We start from the raw sequence: 26387 nt of genomic DNA on the forward strand, positions 1-26387 counted from the left end.
AGTGAGCCTGATGGAGCCAAGCAACCACACAGTCACGCCAGGCACAGGTGCACTGCCTGAGAGGTCAATACACAGATTTCACGGAGGAGAGGATGTGTGTGTGATTGATAACTCAAAGTGTGCAAAGTTTAACAGTTGATCTGGCATTATTTATAAGTGACCTATCCAAAGGTTTTTTGAAATGCAGTTTCATTTTGGTTCTGAATTTGTCCTGGCAGTGATCATATTCAATAAATGATGTTTGCATGCAGCGCGAGAGGCCACGCGTTTCTGATATTATTCAGGCTTCTGATCTATCATACCAACATGTTTTTGACTCCTGCGTATCTCACTCTGCGGTTTTGGCGCAGCTTGAGTCATCTCAGCAGTGGGGGGATGAACAAGTGTTTGGTTTCTTGCTGTCTTGCTGCGGTATTTTCCTCTGTGTTTGATTTGGTTTCTCCGTCTGATCATAAGTGATGAAGAAAAATTTTTACGTCACCCTGTAAGTGAACGATACCTCGAGACAGTTTGTGTACGGCAAGATTTTGCCATTCCATTTGTACCATGTAGCTATATTTTTTTCAAACTTAACTACAGTGTATGACAATATATGCAGTATGTGTCATCGTCATATCACTCTTCAGTCTTGCACATGGCAGACAGCAATAAGGTTCAGGTGTTTACATGCCGCAGTATCCTGTGAGAGTACTCTAGCTCGCATGTTTGGATTTCTCAAGTTTGGGCTATATAATGTCTAAACGATTCTTTTTAAATTGGCAAACTGCTATACAGTGGTAAATATATACACATATGACCCTTAAACTCATTCAAGATATGATACAGTATATATTTAAACCACTTCCACTTCCAACTTAAGTACACACAAATTGAAATCATTCCAACCATGACGCCGCCTCCAGCCACTGTAAAGTTCAGTTTTGCCTGAGTTCAGGCCCACAGCTGACTGTCTCCTCTCCTCTCCTCTCCTCTCCTCTGTGTGCCATCATCGTGCAGGTGGCGGTGGAAGACAGGCTGAAGCTGCTCCAGGAAGCCCATCGAGACTTCGGCCCCTCCTCCCAACACTTCCTCTCCAGTGAGTACAGAGCCAATTACCTCTTGTGGGAATTAGAAAATGTTGAGGGCGACTTGTTTCCACTCAGTTACAGTGTTTCACATTCCCTGATTTTTTTCACGTCCCATCTTCTAATCTTCAGCCTTCACGAGTCACGAGTGCTCGGCCGATGTTTGGGTGCACGTTCGCGGTCGCTCACACACACACGCACGCACACACTCCACACGCTCAGTTTGCAGACGAGGCACTTTACTCTTGAATAATGCAAGGCTTAATTACAGCTCTCCACCGACTCCATCCTCTTGCACCCTCTTTGGAGTGGTCATTAGCAGAGAGAGAGGGAACAGAGAGAGCTAAACACAAAGCAAGAGGGAAAAGACAAATGCACGAGTGTGAACATTAAACAAAGCAGCGGGTCTCTCGCTCCCCTTGTCTCTCTCTCCCTCTATCCTCATTTTCTATAATCATACAGCCATTAGTGTTCTTTCTGCTACACCTGGTTTGCTTTGCTAGCTGTCACACACGGACAAAATGGACGGCGTGTGATTTCGAGCAGGTGGTGAACTCAGCCGTGTCACCAATACACATGAATTTACCAAGTAAGCCTGGCTGAGAGCCCTGCAATTGCACCAGACAAAACACCACTCTGTCTCCTCTTTCATCTCCCCGCCGCTATGACACTATCTACTCCATCACACGTTCACTCTCATTACACTAGTAGCTTAATATTCCCTCAGGGATCAATAAAGTCACGCGTCCTTATCTCGCCCTATCCATCTCATATATCTCCCAATCTCGCTTAATCTCTTTTCTTTTACTGTCTTTTCATCTCTCTATCTGAGCGTAGGGCTGTGTCAAGGAGGAGGGAATGTGGGCGGGCGATAAATCAAGCAGCATTTCTGCTCCGGGTTGCTCTTGAGAGCTCCTCAAGTCTCACATTTGGCTGTTTTTTGTTTTTTTTTTTAATGTTGTATCAGCTTGTCATTTTCAAGATCGCTCTTGTCTGGATTTATAGTCCCTCCTTCGTAATCCGCAGAGATTAACATACACCGGGGAACACGTCGCACCTTCTCTCAACAGTTTTTTTTTTCTTGTTTTCATGCCCTATTATCTCCCTCCTCTGTCTATCTGCTGAGAAAACAATACCCAATTGCTTTTTTCTCCCTCTCAATTTCATGCACAGTGAGATTCTTCCTTACATGACCAGACTGTGTTATAATGGAAGTGTTAGATGTGAGAAATTATTTCAAGCCAAGCCCCCAAATTCTAAATGGATTACTGTACTCGCTGATAAAATTGCACAATGTTGATTAAGATTGCGTTTCGATTTTGACTGCTCTCATTTTTCTTTTCATCTTTGCCTCTCTCTCTCTCTCTCTCTCTCTCTCTCTCTCTCTCTCTCTGTGCAGCTTCTGTGCAGCTCCCCTGGCAACGTGCGGTTTCTCAGAATAAGGTTCCATATTACATCAAGTAAGTGGCGAGAAATTGCCTCCATAGCCATCTTTGTGTCTGCATAAATGTGTGTGCATTTGTGTGCGTTTGTGTGGGTCCCTGATTATTGTACACTGGCAGGCATTCATGACAGGGCAGTAAGGAAAACCGTGTGTAAAAATGTTGTTGCATCAAGAATAACCCTGTTTTTTTTGTTTTTTGTTTTTTGGGTATGTGTCCTTCATCTCCTTTATTTCCGATTTGTGACTCATTAATCCAAAGTCACGGTACAAGTTGTTGAGTATTTTATGAGAGCACTTGAGATGAAGAGTTATTATCCTCTCTCCGACTGTTTTAATTTGACTAATTTCAAGAGGCCTGAAGCAGTCAAACTACACAGTCTTTTTCAAAATAATTTTGTTTAAAGACATGGACATGACATGACAATCAGACATATGACACACAAAACTATCACCACCAAGCAACAGTACCGTCTCCTGCAGTTTTAATAGTCATCAGTTGGAATAAAATAATCATGCCAGTAATGGAAGGAAGATATTGTAGCAGGGATAGCAATGATAATCACGATAACTAAAACCAAGGGATGATATTGCAATGGGATCACACCAGCTGTGACGCCTGTCAACATAATGACTTTAAGAGCCACAATTACTCAGTGTTCATTACTGCATTATGAAATAAGTACACAGTACGGCTGTGAAGCAGTCCCAGTCAAATATGTTCAGGCACAGACACAGAAACTTGAAAGACAGAGAGACAGACAAGGTGAGCACACTGGAGTGGACAAAAATGACTGGAACTGGGTTACAGTGATCTGAATCTTAAAACACATATTTGGTTCGAATCCGACCTGTGGCCCTGCAATTCAAACAAATTTGTGCCAAAGGTGTAGCCTGTAGCCTCTGCTCTACATTCTGTCCCACCACTTTCTTCATTCAAACGGCACCCATTGATGAACTCACCCTTCACTTTAAGGTGAGCTGCTCACCTAAAAAGCTTCATGACTGTATCTTGCAAGGGATACTGTCGTGGCTGCTAACAAAAACAAAAGCTTATTTCAATGAAAATAACAACAACAAGAATGAGCAATCACGTTGATTACAGGAAGAGAGAGGGAAAAATGTATTAAAAATTCAATACATTGTTTGGTCAAAAAAGTGGGGTGTTTATCCAAAGGTTTGATTATCAGGTTTAAAAGTAAAGAGGCCAACAGCAGGATGGGAGTTATCCCAACAGCACAAATAGAGGAGAATCCCCAGTTATTTAATTTTTGCTCTTTCGATTCCTTTATCCTCAGGTCGAAAAACCACCATTCTAGAACTGAGATCCAGTCTACTGTGGGGGTAGTAACTGGAGAAAGTTCGTAAAATTCCGCAAAAGACTTTCTTCTTGAATATGTCTCATGAGTCATCCAGGTCTCGCAGGTTAATGCAGTCAGACCAAGCTGTAATATACCCTCCAGTCTAACCATTGTGATGTTTGACGACTTGAACGGATATCTGTGCACGAAAAATGGATGGTTATGCAGATTTCCAGCGGCTATCTCGTCCTCAATGAAGGACCAAAGTGAGCAGTATGGTGCATATGGACTTGATATGATGTTTTTGATGTCAGGCTATAGTTGGCTGTGAAATCGCTCATTATCTCAAACATTTTCCTGCAGGGAATGTAATGCCTCACATCCTCCTCACATTAAAGCTCTGACCTCTAGTGACCTCCCTCATACATCTCCCACGAACGGTCAGGGAGCCACGGTTCCATGTACAGTCTGTACACGTACATCGTTTATTTTACTCCCAATTAGAAGCTTCTTCCTGCCGATTTGCTCCTCCGTGTATATTAAAATTCAAGCTGTTTCACCTGCGCATTTCTCATTCAGCTCAACATTAGCACTTCCTTTTGAATAGATAATACCTGACTGAGTCCCAGGACAGCTTCCCACATTGTTCTAATCGTGACTGTAACAACTTTAGCTTGACGTCTTGCTACCCATTCTAATTTCAGGCCAAACAACAGGTTTTTTCTATTTGAACAGGCAGAGAGGAGATCTCTGCTGGTAGCAAACAGGACAGCTTTCTCTGCTGTCGGGGGAAGTGTCATTTCTGTAAGTTTGAAGAACCTCATTATCCAGAAATCATGTCAAAGTGTGTCAGTGAACTGCTGACTAACCAAACATGAATTCAGCCTTATTTTTTGGCTGATGGTTGGAAAAAATCCTCGGGTAGCAGTTTCAGCTATCATTTGTCAGCCCTGCTTTTCTTTGGGTCTGTCTCTCGTTTGTGTTGGGGCATTGTTACTGCCTGACTTTGTGATTTAGGATGATAAAAGGGGTGTAATTTGTTATGGCTGAACCCTTAAATCGCCTTGTGCCCTGAGCTGAAATGCCACCGCCTCGGTTAGCCATTTTTTGAATATTCCCCTTGTGCCATTGTCCACAGAACAACTGGCAGTAAAAGCTTCACATACAGAGATTTACAGGTGTAGTCTTGTCTCAGTGATAGGTTAAACTCCAAAAAAAGTTTGGATGCAACATAAAAACCGGCAAGTCAAAACGGTTGATTCACTTTATTGAATCATATTGAAAATTTAATTTAGAAGGAGGACAAGATAAATCTTTTTCAGACGGACGATAAAGACACAGAGCGATGGGGAAAAATAGGATTTAGACAATGAGAGAGGGGAGGGGAGGGGAGGGGGACACCTGCGCTGTGTTTAGGGCCTGCAGCCTGGCACTAGAGGGAGATCAGAGATGAAAGCCAGACACAGGCAAAAGACTCTGAGGACAGGCTTATAACTTCAGAGTCAACAACAGCCTGTGATCACAGATGTGCCCAGCCAATGAACCTGCATCCGCCCACTTGCACAAACAAATCGCATGGGCACATGGGCATTTGCGCAAAAAAAGCGAAGCACACACTTGCGCTTTTTGGACAAACAGATAGCGATGCACATCCCAAACACTGGCAAGTAAATGCCTCCACACGCCCAAAGATGCATCTGAACTCCAATTGGAACCGAGCTCAAACCGACCAAACACACACAGACCCATTGCGAGGACATTACCATATGTTCCGTCGATGCCTCTAGGTTGGCTCGAGCAGCGTTTTCATTCTCATTGGCTGCCTTCGCATGAACCCTAAATTGTCCTTTTCAGAAATGGGAAACAAACAATCAATCCCCCTTCAGCTTTATCCTCAGCCATGTTTGGTCACATTAAACTTTTTTTACATTTAAAGATTACTGCCATCACTGGATAACTTGTTACATTACAGCATTACATACTGAGAGAAGTTTCAGCTGGAAGATGTGTAAGAGCTGCAATCGCTTCCTTCATACTTTGTCTAAATAAAGCTGCTATAAGCGTTATTTTCCAAAATAACGGTTAAGTAGTTCTTAAATAACTAAATGCTAGACAGGGGCATTAAGCACAGCTTACACAAGCCTCTGTGAAAACAACAAAACATGGGCTTGGATAGCTTACAGTATGCAAAAAACTGTCAAAAAAGTGTTTGGCTTTTCTTTCATTTTTAAATGAAGACAGCCTTGTGTGCACTGCCCTCTCCGATCCTACCTCACACAAATATACATTCAGGGCACACTCGTACATAAACACTTAATCTGCCGCTTGAAAACCAAACTCCGAATCCATCTCCAGGACTAATCACAGGTTGCCTTCAGTGCCGTGACATCCTGGGGACACCGTCGTCAGCCTTTGACACATTCATTTCCCCGAACCCCTCCTCTTCTCCTCTTCTCCTCTTCTCCTCTTCTCCTCTTCCATCTCCTCTTGCCACTTTTCTCAGAGCTGTGAAAGGGCCCCTGATTAAAACCTCGCCTTGTCCACCCCCTGTGGTGACGAGTTCAAACGACATATTGGGGGAAAAATCAAATGTCTTCACACAAGTTCTGCGTCTGCTGCCTCATGCTGGTAACCTCATATGGCGTCTCATTTCACCCATTCTGGGACTTCTGGGGTGGGCTCACATGTCTTGTAGGCTGTCTGAGAGGAAATATAGCACGACTGCATCTCTGCAAAGATTAGAGAAAAGGCTCCTCGACATTCCAAGGCTTTTCTGGATGTACTGTCTGTCTGTGTCTTTGTCAGGAAACATTTTGCGGTGTTGGTTGTCCCTAACAGAGCAGACAGGCTTTATACGCACGAGTGGATTTAATGCATCCACTTCCAAAGGCTTCCAAGTCGTTGAAGTTCTCGGAAGAATCCAAAGCTGTCTCAAATTGTTTTCCAAAGCAGAACACTGACAACTTCGGGAGTCAGTGGGTTAAAGTAAGATCGAAGAAGAGGCAGAGGAGGCGAGGTGAAAGCTAGAGAGAGACAGAAGATGTCAGACGGTGAATGCAGGCACTTATCACCTGTCAGAGACACTTCGTGATAAGTCTGTCAGGTTGCCGTCTCTGGGAAAAAAAAAAAAAAATCTCCCTGAAATCTTTTTCTTTCCCGCCCAAATATTTGACTAATTCTGTCTCTTTTAAGGCCCACATACACAAGTGATCATTCATCTTTGCACTCATGATTATTCAGGACGCTCCCTCAGTGTGTGACAGTGACAAACTCCCAGCAGCAAAGTGTCTGCTGATCTGCAGCCAACGGTCTGATGGGATACATCCAGCCCTAGCCCTGTTGTCCATCCTTGACCATGGGGCAGGTGGGCGTATCCCAGAGGAAATCTGTTATTGACGCCCCCTGATCTCTACTGTCCTTCTGTAGGACAGACAGAAAGACAGAGATAGATGGTGATAGTGGTAAATTGTGGTTCTGGATAATTATGGAGCGTAGAAGCAAGAGTGATTTGCATGACCACTTTAACCCCCTGTTGGAAAACATCAAAGAAAATTGCTATTATTTTTGATAAGCCTAATTGTTATCCCGGTGGTCTCCACTCAACACTCACCGAAAAGAAATCTCACAAAAAACATCTTGTAGAAGGTTATTTTCCAACCTCACAGTACCCTGGTGGCAACATAAATTCCATCCTCCCTCTGCCTGCTGCATCATCTGCTTGCCTGACCCCATTTGATTTGTTGTTGCTTACTCTGAGCTGCCATTTAATGATGTTTTTGAAGGAAAAATGCCACATGCGCTGCACAAGATCCAAGAGGCTTCATGCCCAAACTCTCTCGCTCACAGATAGCCCAAGAAAAGCAGAAAAAAGCTCACGGTCAGTCATCTGGTCAGATACAGCATGGATGTGGTTTCATGTCCGTGCCTGAAATTAATGGATTTGTTTTGTTTTGTTTTATTTTATACCAATTTTCATTTAAATGTTTCTCTCCTCATAGTGTGTTGTGTCTGATAAACAGTCCAAAACACTAAAATCATTTGATTTACAGTCATATCAAACAGAGAAAAGTAGCAAATTGTTCCATTTAAAAAGCTGGAGACAGAATACAAATATGACAAGTCATCTAACTTCTTTGTGCACCACATGTCCCTTGTTTCTTTTGCGTTGTGACAGAAAAAATAGATAGATAGAGCAATGTAGATATTTATTATATAGGGGTGGGCAAGCTGACCATTTTAGATTCGATTCAATCTTGAAGGTGTCCACGATCTGCCTCTGAGTCAAATCCTGCCAGTCTTGGTCTTAAATGTCCTCTTAATTGTTTGCTGACCCAACCCACGTGAACAAACTAATAGAGTAATGTAGACTACTGGACTGAGTTTGTGTAGCCATGTCAGACTGTTGTTACCATGGTTACAGTTTGCCTGTTTACCCTGATTGCAGACATGAATGGTATAGAATAGATGACCATGACAGAGAAATCTTCTGTGCACATAGATAAAACAAAGTATACACATAGCATTTCAAAATTGAGAAAAAGTATCAAAGTTTTGATCAGGGATTGTGAGTAGTGAATGTGTTTAAATAAATTCTGATCCTATTTGGTTCACTGAAGATTCTTACTTCTGTATCCATCTCTAAGAATGTTTCAAATGTCTGCCAAAAAATCTTTAATATTCTCTGATGCCTCTCCTCTCGCCTGTGAACGTTTCTGGCTGCGTTATCTAAACTGTAGCAGCTTCGACGTAAATGCGTTGCCAGTTTGCTTCTTTCTTGTCTCTTTTTTTTCCTCCTACAGGACAACAAGCAAGATTGCTTAGGCATTACAAAGGGAATGTGTTGAAGGGAAGACGTTGAGGACAGTTAGACCTGACAACTCAGTCGTCCCCATTATGGCATTCATGAGCTGTGGATATAAGCACAAGCTTCCTAATCTTTGTGTTGATGGAAATGCTGCCTGGCGTTTGTGTGTGTATGTGTGTGTCTGTGTGTGTGTGTGTGAGTGTGAGTGTGCATAAATACAAAACTAACATTTTTCGTGTGAGTTGATTGTGTCCCATCATTGTACTAGCTCTGTCTTGTATCTCCTGTACTCCTCCACATTTCACTGACTAAAAAATATTTTATGACGACAACCGCTAGAGAATTGTGGCCTTGATAGCCCATATTCTTCCTCCCACTTGTCTGTTTGTGAACAGCAAATATCAGCAAATCCCCCGACTTGCATTAATTTTAAACCCTTTTGTCAATTCAAGAATCTCTTTGTAGTCTGTCTAAATAAAACAGGAGGCCGTCCTCAGCACAGGGAGGTCCGGGCATTAGCATTGCCTGTGCATGTGCGAGAGGGGTCGCTGGTCTGCACAGCTCTTGAATAGCGATGAACATCTGCGTAAGAGGATGGCTCCTGTCGTCCACTCGGCCACCTCGCTTCACTGTCGGCAGTGCTCGACTTTACCTCCTGCCGCCTGACAGCAGAGAGCGAGCCATTGCACAAAACCACAAGGGAGCCTCTGCATTCAGAGACTTTCATTTCAAAAAGCTGCCTTCCAGAAATCTTCTCAAAGTTTCCAGACAGATCTGAGTGTGGCTTGTGAGAGTCAGGTGCCGCCGTGACGCACACGCACACAGGCACATCAGGACCAGCGCAGCTCAAATAGATGCAGTGATTGGCAGACGCAGCTTGAGAAAAAGTCGGAGTCTTTGCTGTCCTGTGTGTGAAGCCTACGACGTTTGATCAGTTTCCACACAGGTCTTATTTTATTTATTTCTGTAGTGTAGATTTTTCAGTTGTGTGTGCGTGTGTTTGTGTGTGTGTCTGTGTGTGTGTATTTATGAGGTTTCTGTCTGAGGCAAGAAATGTAAACAGGGACTTGAGACTTGGTCCCCTTATATTTATGTTCCATGGTGTTGTGAAAGGCAGATCCTGTGGTGATGACAGGGATTCACTGTGTGTGTGTGTGTGTGTGTGTGTGTGTGTGTGTGTGTGTGTGTGTGTGTGTGTGCTGTTTCAATCGAAGGTGCTGTGTGGGATTCGTGATTTGTGGAGGAATCTGTAGCCTCTGTCCCCAATTCGCACAGGATAACGGTTTATAAAGCCATAAAATGTTTGCACATGTCAAATGATGATGATAACAGTGATGGTAGCTTCTAGGCAAAAGTGTGTATTCCTTTTTTTACCAGGTTCTTATGTGTACCTGTGCTATTTTGTGTGTAGCTTTCAAAGCACTATTGCCTGTCATTGTGGGGTTTTTTTTCTTCTTTCTTTTGTTATGAGCCTTGAGAGCCTTTTTTTGTATCTGTATGTCTGTGATTTGATGTAAGTGGCTCCTGTTCTGTTTGTAAGTTGTTGTTTTTATGTGTGTTTCTCAGTCTTAATGGTTCTGCTCTGTTGTTGTGTTTTTCAGTCACCATTCACAGACCACCTGCTGGGACCATCCAAAGATGACAGAACTCTACCAGTCACTAGGTTAGAAACACACACACATGCGCCCGCGCGCGCGCACACACGCGCGCACACACGCGCGCACACACATGCATGCACGCATACACACAATCGCGCTGTCTTTAAGCCATGAAAGCATGGATTTTCTTTGTTGGTCTCCTTGCTAAGGACTCTATTTTATCATGTACAAAAGGTAGCAATTTACATAACGTCCCGGTGATAACAAGGTGATGCCTTTAAAATAAACAGTTAATAATTAATATCATGAATTTACCTAGTAAAAACAAGGTCAATATGACTATGATATTACATAATGGTTTCGCTGTGGGACCCCTTCCTAACAAGTTGCATTAATTTCTTTCCAATATTACCCAGATATACCCATTGTTATTACCAGGCTAATACTTGGTTATTATTTTGGCATTATCGTATAACTTATTACCCCTTGATTATCAGACTATTTCCCCACTATTACCATATTGTTACAGAGATGTAATGTAAAGTGCAACCTTACAGAAAACATGTTCTCTCTGGTATCATTAACTGGCATTAAGGCCATGCTGATTGCTCAGTTTTATTTGCCAAAGTTTTAAGATACTGTACATGTGATTTCCTCCTCCACCCCATAACAATGGAGGTGAGCAATATTTCTGTCTGGAAGCCATGTTTCTGTCTCTGTTTTTCGTTTTAGAGCATTTCTGTCTAAAAAGTTTAATGAAAACTTTTCACAGTGTGTTCTGTGTGTCACTCTGAGTAATGGGTGCTGCTGATTCTGAAAAGAGATGTTGCTGTAAAACTTTTGTGTGACTCTGTGAGAAACAATAATAAAAACTGTATGAGGAAGGAAGCAAGCATTTCAGAGATAGACTTTTAAGAACTTGGGCGAATAAACTGAAAACATGGCCAGATATCGCGGAAGGTAAGTCATAAAACAATGATCTAATTTAGTTGAAGTGAGACTTAAGAGTGACGATTTGCAAGATATAGCCAGATTTTAGTTATAAACATTCAAAAAATGTACAAACGTCATCAACACAGTGTGAAGACACAAAAGTGTAACAAGTTTATTTGCAAAACTGTCTTTGATTGTTTTTCCACAATAAGTTGCTGTTTGGTCGAAATAAATGCTCAATCCACTGAGTTAGAACATATTCTGGCTCTACCTGCAGTTTTCACCAGCTTCCCATGTCCGACTCTTTCATGCTTTTCTCTTGTTTCACAGCTCTCTCATCCCCACCTGCTGTATGTTGTTGTCCCCAAAGTCATAGTCTTTATCAGAGCTGCTGTAAATCACCTCTGTACTATATACCCTATCTTCCGACTGACCTTCGTCAGTCTTGAGGCTGCGTTGAGTCCCAGTTTGATGTTCAGCCATGCTCACTCTCAGGCTGCCAAACCATGTTGAGCTGTGCCTCAGTGCCTGTAGTGACTCCCCCTGTGATCCAGACTACAGACAAAATCTGGGCCACTTGCTCCATGGCTAACTGAGCCATAAGATAATCAGCTAATGGTAGCTAGCCACAGTCAAGGAATAGCTATCAAAGAGCAGCCGTTGTTAGTTTCTGTGGTTCTGTGTTTTTGGAGCTGCCTTCGAATCCTGGCCATATTTGACAAATTGCACCTTTGATCAGTTCAGTACAGCATGTTTCAGTTCCAGACTACAGACAAAATCTGGGCCACTTGCTCCATGGCTAACTGAGCCATAAGATAATCAGCTAATGGTAGCTAGCCACAGTCAAGGAATAGCTATCAAAGAGCAGCCGTTGTTAGTTTCTGTGGTTCTGTGTTTTTGGAGCTGCCTTCGAATCCTGGCCATATTTGACAAATTGCACCTTTGATCAGTTCAGTACAGCATGTTTCATGGCTGTGTACTCATCTTTTGAAGTGCTTGGGGCCACTTAGACACAGATAATAAATGGTGCAAGAGTCACATTTTTTATTGCAGGTACATCCGCAAATACTACAGGTTTCAAGCACTCTCATGCATTGGTCACAATTATGGCCTTTTTTTCTTGAAGTTAACATGACAGTTAACTTTGAAATTGTGCCCTAAACTTTCCACTCTCTCTCCTGCTCCCTAATATCCATATGCTGTCTCCGTCCCTGTGGGGGGCCAGTATGACAGTATTTTTCATTATTTCTTTAATGAGCAGTCGGATAAGTAATAAGCTGTGAAACCTAGGGAGCATTTGCTGTAGGTCGCCAGCTCAACAAATAGCGGCGACCTCCACCGAGACGGAACTCACTAACCTAATTACACTGTCCACATTAGCCACCCCTCCCCTTAGTCAGCTCTGTAGACGATAACTAACACAATAGCCGACTTTGATTGAAGACAAGGGTCCTGCTAATGTTGCCCGGTGGGCAGATTTCTGTTGCACTTTGTTTTCTGATTTTCTGCCTCCGTTTTCTTTTTGTCTGTCTAACTTTCATCTCCTCTGTCTCTATCCCTGCCTGTAGCGGACCTGAACAATGTGAGATTCTCAGCATACCGAACAGCCATGAAGATCCGCAGACTACAGAAAGCACTTTGCTGTGAGTAACACACACACACACACACACACACACACACACACACACACACACACACACGCCTCACATCATACACACCTTAATACCTACATTCCTGGTCTGCTTCTTTGAAGTCTGGGTGCAGTGAGGAGATGCAGTAATAATTTGAAGCTTTGCCTGACGCTGTGGCAGACCGGCGCGGGAGCCAGGATATTTTGGCTTTCGAATTACACACCTTGTCAAGTATATGTGTGGCAGGTGGATGGTTTTGTCCAGGCACATTCGCAGCTGGTGCTTATGTTGAGCCTGTTGAGCAAAGCAACATTTGGTGTGCACAGGTGGGATTTTTATTATTTTTTTTTTTTTCAAAATTTTTTCTCAACACCGCTGTTTGCTTGTTTGAAATGGAGGCTTTGATAAAGGCGGCTATCACCCACAGTCTCAGGTGGCTATCAACCACCCCATCTCCACACGCTGCAGGTGCATGGTGCAGCCTCCCCCATCATGATCTTTAAACCAGCGTGGCGGCAAATGACTCAGCTCGGCACAGTGCAGTAGTACTGGTGACAAATGGTAACTGTTATCCAGCTGTTGACATTATTATAGCGGCACACGCTGCGAGACCACGCCGCTCATTTACATCCTGCTGTTCGTAGGAGGTTCGCTCTGTGTGCACGCATGAAACAAATGCCTCGTGTGCGTGTGCAGCTGAGGCCTGCGCACCTGAATACTCGCGGGTACCAAAGTGTGTTATTGTGTTTGTTGGTTGTTAATGAGTTTGAATGATTCAGGCGTTTTAGTTTGCTATCTCATATTGGCTCTCTGATCGCATGCGTGTGTTTGTGACGGGAATGCATTAGTCTGAGTGATTTCGACTTGGGGCACTGCAATTCAATTTCACCCATTAGATTAGAACAGTCGCAGCACAGAACACACACATGCATGCTAGCACACACACATACACATACACATACACACAAACACAGAAGGAGAAGGATCAGTAGTTATTAGTTATTAGCCTGGATTCATGTGAAATCTGTGCTTCGAGACCTGTGTGTGCCTGTATGAATGTTTGTAAATGTGTGTATGTGTGTCCCAACACACATGACAGGGATACTATAAAATGGCTAATTGGGTTAAGTCTGCGCCAGGGGGCTGGAGAAGCACAAATGAGCTTGCGTGGCATCCCACTAATGTGCTTCAGCCTCTCAGCTTTATATCTGACTGTGCGCGTAGTGAGAAAGCTCTGGAGAAGTAAAGTTTTGCCGTCTGGCAGCATGGATGCCCCGTTGTGCCCGCACCACATGGATACACCCCAGTAATTAGTGCTGTCTGGGGAGCAGGGGGCAACTAAAGGCAAGGAAGCTGCGGAGGGGCTGTCGAAGAGTGAACGACAGGGCAAATGAGGAGACTTAAAGTGAAACTCTCGCCAAAATGCGAGCTTGGCTTTTTTTGTGACTGCAAAGTCAAACTTTCATGTAAAAGCATATTAACGATGAAAGCGCCACTCTTAAGACATTTTTTTTTCGGAAATCGACACTTCTCAACTGGCAAGATGGTGACAACCGGAAAAAACAACTGGTGACGTGAGTTGTTCAAAAACATTCTTTTCAGTAAACTCTGTGTACACAAACAATGTTCTCAATGCTCGTGCCCATGTGTAGTAACCCTGGTGATACTACAAGCAAAGTTTCATGTTGTGTCGAGCCGTCTTACTGTTTTAAAAGTATGATGCTGTCGTAAAAGTGCCCCATGCACTCCCATTGAAAATGATTTTGCTCTGGGAAAATGTGATGAGCATTTCAGTTGGCAGATGAATTGCTAATAAATAATAACAGTTGGTCGTAGCCATAACTGTAACAGCCTTCATTCTGATCAACCACATGTAGCAAACAACACGCTGTTTATTTGTTGTACCACCTTGCAGCGTCTACTCATTCTGAGCAGAGACAGGATTAACTACCTCTCTTGACCTCTTCAGTGGACTTTGAATAAAGCAGTAATTAAGAGTCCCATAATTATGTGTGCTTGCACTTAATAGGTCTGTAAATTCATGTACGAATATGGCATCCCAAATGCATGGTGGGTACTAATTCTATCCATGAGTTGTCTTAGAAGTACATTCACTGCAAGGGAAAAAAAAAAAACCCCACTCACCTAAAGGAATAGTTCCACAATTTTTTGTAAATAAGCTCATTACCTTTTGACAGAGCCAGGCTAGCCATTTCCCCTCTGTTTCCACTCTTTGTGCTAAGCTAAGCTAACTGGATTCTAGGTTCTGCCTCATATTAAGTAGACTGCTATGACAGTGGTGTTTGGCTCAGTAAGAACAATCAGTGTGAAAGTTAGTAGACTCTGTGGAGCTGATTTACCAACACCCTAAATGTTTTCCGGTATGAGCAGCCGCACAGTGATGCATTGTGGGAGAATGGTGTCACTCAACAGCAAACTAAAAAAATGACTGTATTTAGTGTGCATACTATTCAGTTGTGCACAATCAGTATGGAGTATAAATTTGGGATGCAGTGATTCTTGCAGACATTTTCTGAAGCTGATTTTCGGACTAGCGAAATGTGTGATCATTTCTGACGGATTGTATGATGTTTGTGTGTATATTTACTGCCTGACATCTGCTAAAAGTGTATTTTATCTACATTTCAGTTACTTTGTTTTGCCTCTGTGTTTACTCAGCTTATAGTGATAGCTCATAAGAGGGAAATACAGTATCAAAGACAATAAGAGTATAAATGAAACACTGATGTAAATACAGGATTCCTTTTTCTGCTTTGCCATTGAAGACAGAGCCAGTAAATTAGATTAGAGGGAACTAGATTTCTCTCTGTGTGACCCTTTTACATTGCTCATTTGTCTTTTTGCTGTTCAGATTCCTGTCTCATATTAATATTTCAACACAATGATCCATCTGTTCTCTTTCTGCTCTCCCAGCAGATCCTCGAACTTAGTTGTTTTGAACTATTTTGGACAAAATATCAGTCGAGTCTGCAGTTTTGAAGTTCCTCCATGAATAGTCTGTGCCATTTTAGTTTCCTTGTCCTCTAATGATTTGCCGGCATTTTTAGAAAAATCTGAGTCAGTGCTGAAAGCCCAGTTAACAAGTCTGAAAGGTTACTTATTTGTCTGACTTGCTCCTCTTCTACTTTTCATCCCTTGTCACCCCTTATGTGATTTCTCTGTAAACTTTTCTCTTTCCTACTCACTGTCCTTATTAACTTTCCCCTGCTGTCCTCCCTTTTCACTTATTTCTCCCAATCCTCCTTGTTTCCGTCTCCTCATTGTTTCTCTCCCGCTCTGTCCTCTATTTTCTTCTCATCCTGCCAACTTCCCCCTCTGTCTCCCCCTCTCCTTACGTCTCATCTGCAGTGGACCTGCTGGACCTCAGCGTGGCCCAGAACACCTTCGAGCAGCACAAGCTCACCAACAACAATCAGCTGATGACCGTTCCCGACGTCATCAACTGCCTGACGTCCATCTACGACGGCCTGGAGCAGGAGCACAAGGACCTGGTCAACGTGCCGCTCTGCGTTGACATGTGTCTCAACTGGCTGCTCAACGTTTACGACACGTATGTATGCCATCTGTTTGGTGGAGGATTATGAATTCGACTTCTTTGTTTTCTGGATTTGTCACAGAATCGTTATATTTGCCTCTTCATGTGCCAAAACTGTCTTCGATCAGATTGGATGAAAGTGGCAGAACTGATGCATCTCATCACTTCACTCTTGCATATTTAATCCTTCTTCATTGGTGTCGTCTGCGCATAATGATAATGTTGTACATATTCACACACTTGTATGCTTTTACTGTCAACAGCCTATATGCACCAGTTGGCATGCAAATGGCTGTTGCATGCTGCCTTTGTCTGACACCAGACATGTTCAAATACACTCTGTACCAGCCCTAAACAACACGTTTGCATTCTGTAAACCAACATGGTTACTGGTCTAAACATTGTTTGTGGTTACACAGAAAATGCATTACCATAACCAGCTATTTTCCGCAGTGAAAGAAGCAGCAGCACATACTAAAACACACACACACACGCACATGCACACAGTTGAAGATTCTTCTCTTTCCAAGCACATAATGATTTTCTGTCACTGCTGCTGCATATAATTCAGATCTGAACCAAAGTAAACACGCAAACAATCTGTTTATACACAAACATACACCCACAACAACTGACTCATTGCCACTGTCTGATGTGTGTGTGTGTGTGTGTGTGTGGTCCTCGCAGGGGTCGCAGTGGAAAGATCCGCGTCCTGTCCATGAAGATCGGTTTGCTCTCACTCTGCAAGGGACACCTGGAGGAGAAATACAAATGTGAGTGCCAGCGAGCAGTTAAAAAGCTTCTGACGCACACTTACACACCAGCCCTCTTGCCGCCATTGTACGGGCCGGTCTGCGAGAGTCCGTGCCATACTGCTCCAGCATGGCTGTAGTCCCAGCCGTATTAATCAAACCCACAGAAAGAAAGGAGGAGAGACAGAGGAGCTGGAGAACGGGTCGTCTAATTGGATGAGAGACCTCCTCTGCGTTTCCCCTGTTCTTTATTTAATTTTCTTTTCTGATTTATTTTTGAGGATTAGGGAGTGTGAATATAGGCCTGCTGCACTGGGAGGAGACTGTCATTTTGGCTTCCTGCTCTTTGTTTCTGCCACTTTATCTCTCTCTGTCTATCTTCCTCCGCTGTCACCGCTCACACCATTGTTCATCCATCCAGCAGTGTCACTTTGTCTTCCCTCCTATCTTACTTACTCTTGCTTCCCTTCTGCTCCCCCCCATCCTCCTTCCCCTCTTCCTCTTTCTCTTCCCTTTTTTCTTGCCATGGCGTCCCTGAGCCTATTCGTTCCACTGGCAGTTTCTATTAGCCTGAGAAGGGTATCAAGCATGCCTGATTGCGTCCTTCCTCCTTTACTCTTTTAGAGTCTCATTGGCTGTCTGTCCCATGCATATAGCTACACACACGCATACACACACGCACACACTCACCTAACCAGGCATGCTGCCATTTGACACTCTTTATGTGACACTTGCGCACGTCAAATGTAATCTTGTCGCAGAAAGTGGGAGGACGTGGGTGTCAATCAGTCAGGTGACACATGAGGTGTGTTTTGGAATGGGGTCACAACACGCATCATTACTGGTGCTTTGCATGTACCGCACCACACACATAACCGGCGCTGGTGTCGGGGCCAGGCCTCACACAGAGATCAAAGTCAGCTGCAAGTGGAGCAGAAAGACCTGTCAGGCCCTTCGTTTCGTCCTCCCCTCTTTCTCCGCATTACCCTCTCTGCTGTCTTTGCTCAGTGTGTGCGTGAGCTCTGGAGATGTCTCATAGCTTCATCTAGAACATAACGCTGTCAATGTGTTAACTGGGCGAGCATGCTTGTCACCGGGCATGTGTCCATGCCCACTACAGCTCTGTCAATCTCTGGCTGGAGAGTTGGAGGCAGGGAGAGAGAGATGACAGAAGAAAGATTCAAAAATGAATCCTTGTCCCTGATTTCTTCTCCGTTCTCCCGACCAAATCCCACACATACACACACTAGCACTTCCCCCCTACTCCTGGTTTGCCGTCACACCTTCTCCCTCTGCCTCTATTTATACTCGAATCCTTTATTTTAAATGTCACCTACATGCTTTGACTTTTTCTCTCCCTTTCTCTGCCTCCTCTCTCTACCACCTCCAACCCCCCCGACCCCCCCCAAACTCAGACCTCTTCAGCCAGGTAGCATCAGCAGGTGACACTTGTGACCAGAGGCAGCTCGGTCTGCTGCTACATGAAGCCATCCAGATCCCGAAGCAGCTGGGGGAGGTGGCCGCCTTCGGGGGCTCCAACATCGAGCCCAGCGTTCGGAGCTGCTTCCAGCACGTATGTTCACATATAGAAGCATGTAGAAATGGACTTACAGCTTATACACAAATCAAAAATAAACTGTATAAGCATATAAGCTAGGGATTGAGTAATCACATAATGTTCTTAATACCAAATGGATTACAGGCAAAGGGAAGCAATCTCTTTGGAATGCTATTTTGGCCCTGTGTTACCACTAGATATATTAAAAAATTATGCATGCTTAGCAACACAGATCAAAATCCTTGTTTTCTCATCGTAATAAGGTCATGCTTAATAACCTATTAGCAGGAAAAACACTTTATGTGGGATATGATGATGAAGTCACACTCAGAAATGAGATTGATGAGAGAAAGACAAGTCAAGTGCATTTAAGTACAGTTAACTATAAAATACTCTGCAAATATTTTGATAATTGATTGGTCATGTAAAGTTTTTAAAGTTGTTTAAAAAGTAGTTCTTCTAGCCTCACAAATATAGATTGTTGCTGGCTTTCTTAGTTCCCTGTGAGAGTACAATGATGAGTCTGTTGGTCAAACAAATCTCGCCATTTGAAGATGTCACTTTGAGCTCTGAGAAATTGTGACAGATATTTGATTAGTTTCCTTAAAGTTAGGACTTGCAAACACAAGGGCAAAACAAGGCGGAAACAGTTCAACTCAAAATGGCCTGCAGATTTCTGTTCATTCTTGTGTTGAAGAAAAATGGCATATCAACATTTTCTGGGCATTGTCAGGTGTTTTGACTGTTGGTGGTGGTAGACCGTCTCCAGGCACAGAGTTTGTGGGCATTTTTCCAGGACTATCAGCCTCTTGAACATCTGCTGGTTCTCCATCACCGCAGAGCAGTTTTCTCTTGTGAGATGTAGATCTCTTAATAGGTTATGTATAAAATCTGCTGAATGCACTGTATGTATTATATATTTGACAATTTTTCAAGGTGATTTGTTGTCATTATAGAACTCAGTTGCATAATGAAATTAAAGTTTATAAACTCCTTCATGCCACACAAACAACATATATTCAGTAATCTGTATACACACATACATCAACATGTAGCGCAGAAAAATTGACCATCCACTTTAGCTGCATTTGACCTGGCATCGATGATGTAGACATAGTCCAGCTCTTGCTTTCCAAAATATAATTGATTCGGTGTGATGTTCCCAGGGAGTAATTGATTAATCCATTCTTCATATATATCCCTACAACCTCACCCAACATTTTATGTTTATGTCCATGTTTTATGTTTATTCCTTTAAGAGTCACAGACATTTTGTATCTATTGCAGGTTAAAGATAACGAGAAAAATGGGCTAATTTTCCACTTTTACCCAAAGAATATTTCTTGCACGAAACCTTTTTTAACAAATCAACACAAATTAGTTACGGTGTTCCAAAAGCTGAACATTATAAGCGTCACAGAAACCGAATTTATGACTGTGCCACTGCATTGTATCAACATATCTGCCAACATTTCTGCACTGGCTTTCAAATTCACACAAGGGTTTGTCAATCCTTATTTACATGTAAAGGTGTTGGAGTAACAGTAATCAAAGTTTGGTTAGATATTGGTTAGTATATAAAGAGTTGGAAACAGTGCTGGTAATATCTTTTGGCAAGTGATCAATACTGTAAGAGATTAACTTTCGATGCTTCCTCCCAGAGCTAATTGTCATTAAACACCTCAGTCCCCTTTACGTTTTCCAGATAACTAACACCTGCCTCTCTCAATCCTGTCAAATTGCCTCAATCTTTAAGCTCTACTGACCAACCATGAAGCCTCGAATGGCCTCCGGTCCTCTGCTGGCTGTCCTCTAGTGTTTTACTGCGGCCAGCTAACCACTTTCCCCAGGTTTATCTCTGGACGTTACTGGCATTTAATGATGCCTTCATCCCCTCGGGATCACTTTCATTTTTCTCACTCCTTTTTTCCCTTGGCTTGTGCATCGGCCGTCATAAATGGGAGCCAAACATTAAAATTAGGAAGCTATAAATTTCACAGATTTCATGTGCAGCGCCTCTCGTAATAGCAGAGAGAGGTGGTTTCAGACCGTACTGTATCTATCCTATTTCTACTCGAAAAAATGCAAACACCTTGCCTACAATTCACCCTCTTTATGGCTTATTAACACACACATGCACACATAGAGGTGAGACCGCACAAACTGCCCACAGACTCAATCATGAGTTGCTGTGCCAGCTGCGGTCCAGTTGGACATTAATCATTCAGTCGTCGAACTAAGTTGGCAGGTAGAAAGTGACACACATGCGCACACACTTTTTCTCTCTCATTCGCATATTCACACACATGTACAAGCAAAGCGCTGTGCCACCTGTGTGTTCGCCTGCCCCGCCAGTGACGGTGCAGTCACCCAGTCCATTTGTTTTAATGGGGCTGCGATGAGCGAGTCGCGCCGCCATAAATACGGCCTCTTTCACTGTTCCTTTGTCAGTCTCCTTCATCTACCCATCCATCCGTCTATCTAGCCATCCTTTCAGCCATCTCCTCTCTGCAGTAATTAATCTGTAAGTGCTGTAAATCTGCCACTATGTGGCAGGGAGGAGGGTGGGGAGGCAAAGATGAGACTTCAGTATGCGAAAAAGAGAGATAGGAAAGTACTGTGATTGTTCAGGGGAAGGTCAAAAAGAAGGGTGAAGGATTTAAAAATGATTTGAGAAAAGTCATCATTGTGAAAGTTTAACTTGGCAGCATTCTCACCCATCAACCAGTGCACTTTAATCCATGTGAGGAACCACATTTAATTAACCTTTTTACGGTTTTCAAAATGCACATAAATCATACATTAACATTATAATCAATGATTCCCATTACCTGAGATGTATTTTACAAGGTGATCTTAAAGGCTGCGTGTCATTTTAAGAACATATGCTTTTCTGTTATTGATCCACAACCTCTCAAATGTTCCATGTTGTCTAAAGACAGGCAACTTTATAGGAACTTACCTTATGAAATAAAGTCTTTAGTTAGCACATTTTAAATACGAATCCTTTCATGACTTCAAATTAAACTAAATATTTGATCCCAGCTTTTCTATGTTTGTTTCTCTGAACAAATTTAACATTTAACCTTATGTCACACCAAAGCTCAATGGTAAATATTAGAGCCAACTGCACACATTGAAATAGAAAAGAAAAAGCTGATCCATTTTTTCAATTTTCCAGTTGGAATGTGCTTCTTTTTTGTTTTTTAGCACTCATTTACTTTCAGAAGGATATGCTAATAAAATTGAGACACTATGCGGTCGTTGGCACCATAAGCCCCAGGAAGGGATCAAGGGAGCACAAGCATTCCTTTTGATTATTCTCTCCTCTTATTTTCAAATATATTCAGCCCTTTGCTGCATTTGCTGCCCTTTTTGTGTGTCAGGGATGATGGAAAGGTCGTCTTTGATTTGTTTAGCGATAACAACAGCCATGTCAAAGCTTCTCAGCCCGCGTTGGCTTTTCCAGCAGGCTCATTATAATCTGCAGCTGAACAGTGATGTTCCTTGTGAACATTTTTTTTCATGTCCTGCAATGTTTCTCGTTCTATTTCCGTAGGATTGTTGACACTATTGTCATTACGTTTTCGCAGAAATTGTTCTCATAGAGAGAATTTAAAGTGACATAAACAGTTACACCTCCACAAGTTCAAAGCAGCAGTTAAGAGTAGGAGACTGTGGGTGTTTTACGTAGCTACTTGCACAGGGGCATTATGGCTGTTAGCTAACAGCAAAGCCATGGGCGTGTACGACAAGGGCAGTGAGGGTGTTAAAATCAATCAAAGTTTATAGTAAGATATTTCAACCAATAAACATGAATAAAGAGCTCATAAAATGTATTTCGTCTTGGTCCACAACTCAAGGCTGTAATGCTTCTGAGGGAACCATTGCTTTAATATGTATGGTCATCTTAAATGTGTCTGCATCTTTATTAGGCTTTTGGTAACAAGCAGAGAGTTACAGCCCTTTTTTTTTCATTTCTGCAACTGATGTCGTGCATGTTTCTTAATCATGTTCAGTTCATCGTCTCTGTTTGGTAATAGAAGCTGTAAACTTCATGTGCTTGCTAAACTTTTGATTTAAAGGCTCCTAACTCCCAGCGCTGCCTTTTTTTATGCCCAGGTGAACAATAAGGTGGAGCTGGAGCCCAGGCAGTTTGTTGATTGGATGCGTCTGGAGCCACAGTCGATGGTTTGGCTTCCCGTCCTGCACAGAGTGGCTGCCGCAGAGACGGCGAAACATCAGGCCAAGTGCAACATCTGCAAGGAGTGTCCCATTGTTGGCTTCAGGTAAAACACACATTCTCGCTTTAGATTCAGCATTTATTTCAAGATTTTTGTAGCACACAAGCTAGAGTGACAAGTGTGGAACATGTAACAAAGCACTCACACAAGCGCTAAATGTGGCAGCGTTCTGTGTTGTTCTCTCCTGGTTGAGCATAAAGGGCAGATCTGCTCTGGAGGGCAGGCATTTATCTAAATGTCAACAGCTGATACACCACTGACTAAATACCATCCGGAGGTTCGCAATGAAACATGCGCGTGCACACACACACACGTTAAAAAAAGGAAACATGCCCATACACACAAACATACGGACTACAGCCACATTCACAAAGTTCACAAAGAGCCAAATGGCTGGCAAACAATCCAACAGACCACCCTCTGATACTCTGCAGGATTGACACACCCATGCACACCTGCCTTTGTTTCAGTTGGCTCCTGATCTTCACTTAGCCCAACAGGTTATGAAGGATGTGTGTCCCTGTTCAACAGCTGTTGCGTTTTTTTTTGTTGTTGTTTTTTTTGCTGACAGTTTTCACACCTATGCAGGAATAGGCTTTTTTTTCTGTGGGTGGAGATACGGGTAACAACACGGCAAGTGAAGTAGGGTGGCAGGATTGTCCCTTTCACATCCCTTGCTTTGCCAGCAGAAAGAGAAATGCAGTCAGACATTTGATGAAGCACACGTCTCCCACGTTCTGTCATTGATCGATGAGAGGGAGCGATGGAGAGAAGGCGAGGCAGGGAGCAAGAGTGAAAGAGGAGGGGAAAATGCATAGCAGGCATTTTGTAGATTTCTTTTTTTTTTGTCTTGTACGTAGCCGTAGCTTGTTTCAAACAAGCATAGTACACGGGAACGTCTGAAAGCTTAACGTGTCAGCAGATATGATTACATGTGATAAATGTAAACCTAACCGCATCAAATTAGTGTGACAGTTAACAAGGAACATTTAACATGCACCATTCCCTGTGCAGTGAAGCATACTTCTCCAAAATATGTCACATTTACATATTTATGTGCATTGTTGTTCCTGCCAGCCATAACTCCACTTAATGGCCTGTGCCACAAAATGCTGGCACGATAAAGGGCCTTGATGCTGTTTGTAAAATGTGAATTCTTTAGAACTAATGCTAGAAAATTGCTTGTTGACCTGTATTTTAAAATCGTTGGACTCTGGACTGCACACCCACTGGACTAGTGGGTACCAGTGCTTTGTAAATATATGGCCACGATGACCAGCTACTGTACCAGCTGCATTGAGCTGACTGCAAAGTACATACTATACCTCCCACTAATCTTAGTCAACACCTTAGCAGCATGTGCTACTGCTAAAAGCTCAAAAGTAATGGATAAACAGATGGAATAATCAGCTGACAGTAATTGTTTTACAGTAAAATAGTGGGTTTAAAGTGATGCATAGAGTCATACGGTCAAAAGAGATCGCTAAAAGTAGCACAGAAAGGGTTAAATAGGGAGCTAAAATAGATAAATGGTTTAATAGTTGGGTGAAGGTTATGTAACAAGTTGAAATAATTAGGTGAAAGGAACATGAACGGTTGAAATAGCTTAAAGTTAGAGAGAAGTGGCTTGATGGTCAGCTAAAGTAAGTCCCAGTATTTACCAAAGTCACGTGTGGATCAACTCATTAGTCAATTGCCATCCTCAGCACCTCCTGCTGTGAAGGTGAATTAACGCCCCCTTCTTGCGGTAATATGCCGCACGTCCACAGGTAATAGCACGTTTGACTGTGTGGTGTCGTGTGCGCGGTTGCATCCTTTTGATATATGGCACCCTCCCGTAGCTCATCAGTCAGCTAACCTTGGGAGAGCCAGAGAGGAGAGAGAGATAAAAGACTTAAGCTATTATGTCTGAATGGCTCCTGTCTCAATTTAGCTGTTAAATGGCTTTGTGGCTACAGCCGCTGCTGAGGACAACATCGACAACGGTTGTTGTCACGATGTTGTGTTTTGGTGGAAATCCAACTGTCTGTCACACTGTCAGCATATTGAGAACGGTGTGTGTGTGTGTGTGTGTGTGTGTGTGTGTGTGTGTGTGTGTGTGTGTGTGTGTGTGTGTGTGTGTGAACATGTGCATGTGGAGGATTGTGTGTTTGAGTGACAGTGTAAATTGACAGCTCTCCAGAAGGCCCCAGCGTAGCCTGGAGATGAGTCATGTTGTCGAAGCTACATGTGTGCTCGCTCGCACAAACACACACACACACACTCACACCCTGAGGACATGAAAGTGAAATCCACACACTCTACTCCCAGCTCAACTTATCTCACTTTCCACCTCCCTTTCTCTCCTCGGCTTTCTCTCACTCTCCAGGTATCGCAGTCTGAAGCATTTCAACTACGACGTGTGTCAGAGCTGTTTCTTTTCTGGGCGCACCGCCAAGGGCCACAAGCTCAACTACCCCATGGTGGAGTACTGCACACCGGTGAGACACACACACACACACACACACACACACACACACACACACACACACACACACAGTCACACACACACAGTCACAGACACATTGTTCAGCACCTCACCTCATATCTCTTTTCCACGTGCTGGCACACTCCGCTCATCCATTTAATGAAAGCACAGGCATTCACACTCGCAGACTTTGGCTATTACAGAAACACATTTATGCTGATTTTCAATTTGAATTTATTACCTTGCACCGAACACATGTTGATGTTTTAAATGTACTGATATTTTGTACCTGCCGTGGTCTAAGTTTTGATTGTCTCGCTAGAATGAGCAAGCCACCAATTCAGCCCCAGCCCCTTGCTTTTATTTAATGTTATTTTTGAAGCCTGAATGCCCACTCAGACCTTCTAGTCTGCATTCAGATTAATCCTAAAGGTCAGGGCTCTGAGATCAAATGGGGTTGAGTCAAGTTCTTCCACACCAAACTCAGAAAAACTGTGAGTCTCTGTGGACCTCTCTTTGTGTGGTTTGAAACAGGAGTGTGCCTTTCCTAAACTGTAATCACAGATTTGGAAGCTCCTTACTGTTGAAAAGATTGTACTTTGTAAGATTAGGATTCCCCTTAAAGGAAAAGATAACCCCAAAATGAAAACTCAGTCATTATCTACTCACCCCCATGCCTGTGGAAAGCAAGGTGAAGTTCTGTAGAACAAACAATATTGATGGAGCTTCACAGCAAAACAGTCTTGCAGCTTTCTCCTAAAAACTTGAAGTAGATGAAGGAAAACAGTCAAAAACAAACAAAAAATTGTCTCTATGCAGCTTGTCTGCCCTAATCCAAGTCTTCGGAGGCCCCGAGATCTCAAATTGATTTGAAAATGAATTATTTACAATCTTTACACAGTTGATGTCGTGTATACACTTCAGACGGGATGCGTGCTTACCCTTTTAGCTTTGCAGCTGCAGTGAAGATTTCAGGTTAAATAGGGGTGTAAATAACGTCTTCTCCAATCAATTTGCGATCTTTTGGCTTCTGGAGAC

At 43.0% G+C, this 26387-nt stretch overlaps 1 protein-coding gene across 7 annotated transcripts in view; it reads left to right on the forward strand.

Annotated features, from left to right (window-relative positions):
- utrn (utrophin) overlaps positions 1-26387 on the forward strand; it is a 185651-nt gene that overhangs the window by 125542 nt on the left and 33722 nt on the right. For all 7 annotated transcript variants that reach the window (XM_037085455.1, XM_037085454.1, XM_037085459.1 and 4 more), the window contains 9 exons: positions 997-1075; positions 2464-2524; positions 10212-10273; positions 12710-12784; positions 16142-16343; positions 17016-17101; positions 18496-18653; positions 22761-22927; positions 25251-25362. In XM_037085455.1, coding sequence (XP_036941350.1) covers positions 997-1075; positions 2464-2524; positions 10212-10273; positions 12710-12784; positions 16142-16343; positions 17016-17101; positions 18496-18653; positions 22761-22927; positions 25251-25362 — 1002 coding nt within the window. The remainder of the gene's footprint in view (positions 1-996; positions 1076-2463; positions 2525-10211; positions 10274-12709; positions 12785-16141; positions 16344-17015; positions 17102-18495; positions 18654-22760; positions 22928-25250; positions 25363-26387) is intronic.

Source organism: Acanthopagrus latus, chromosome 22 (assembly GCF_904848185.1).
Source record: "Acanthopagrus latus isolate v.2019 chromosome 22, fAcaLat1.1, whole genome shotgun sequence".
NCBI classification, from domain to species: domain Eukaryota; kingdom Metazoa; phylum Chordata; class Actinopteri; order Spariformes; family Sparidae; genus Acanthopagrus; species Acanthopagrus latus.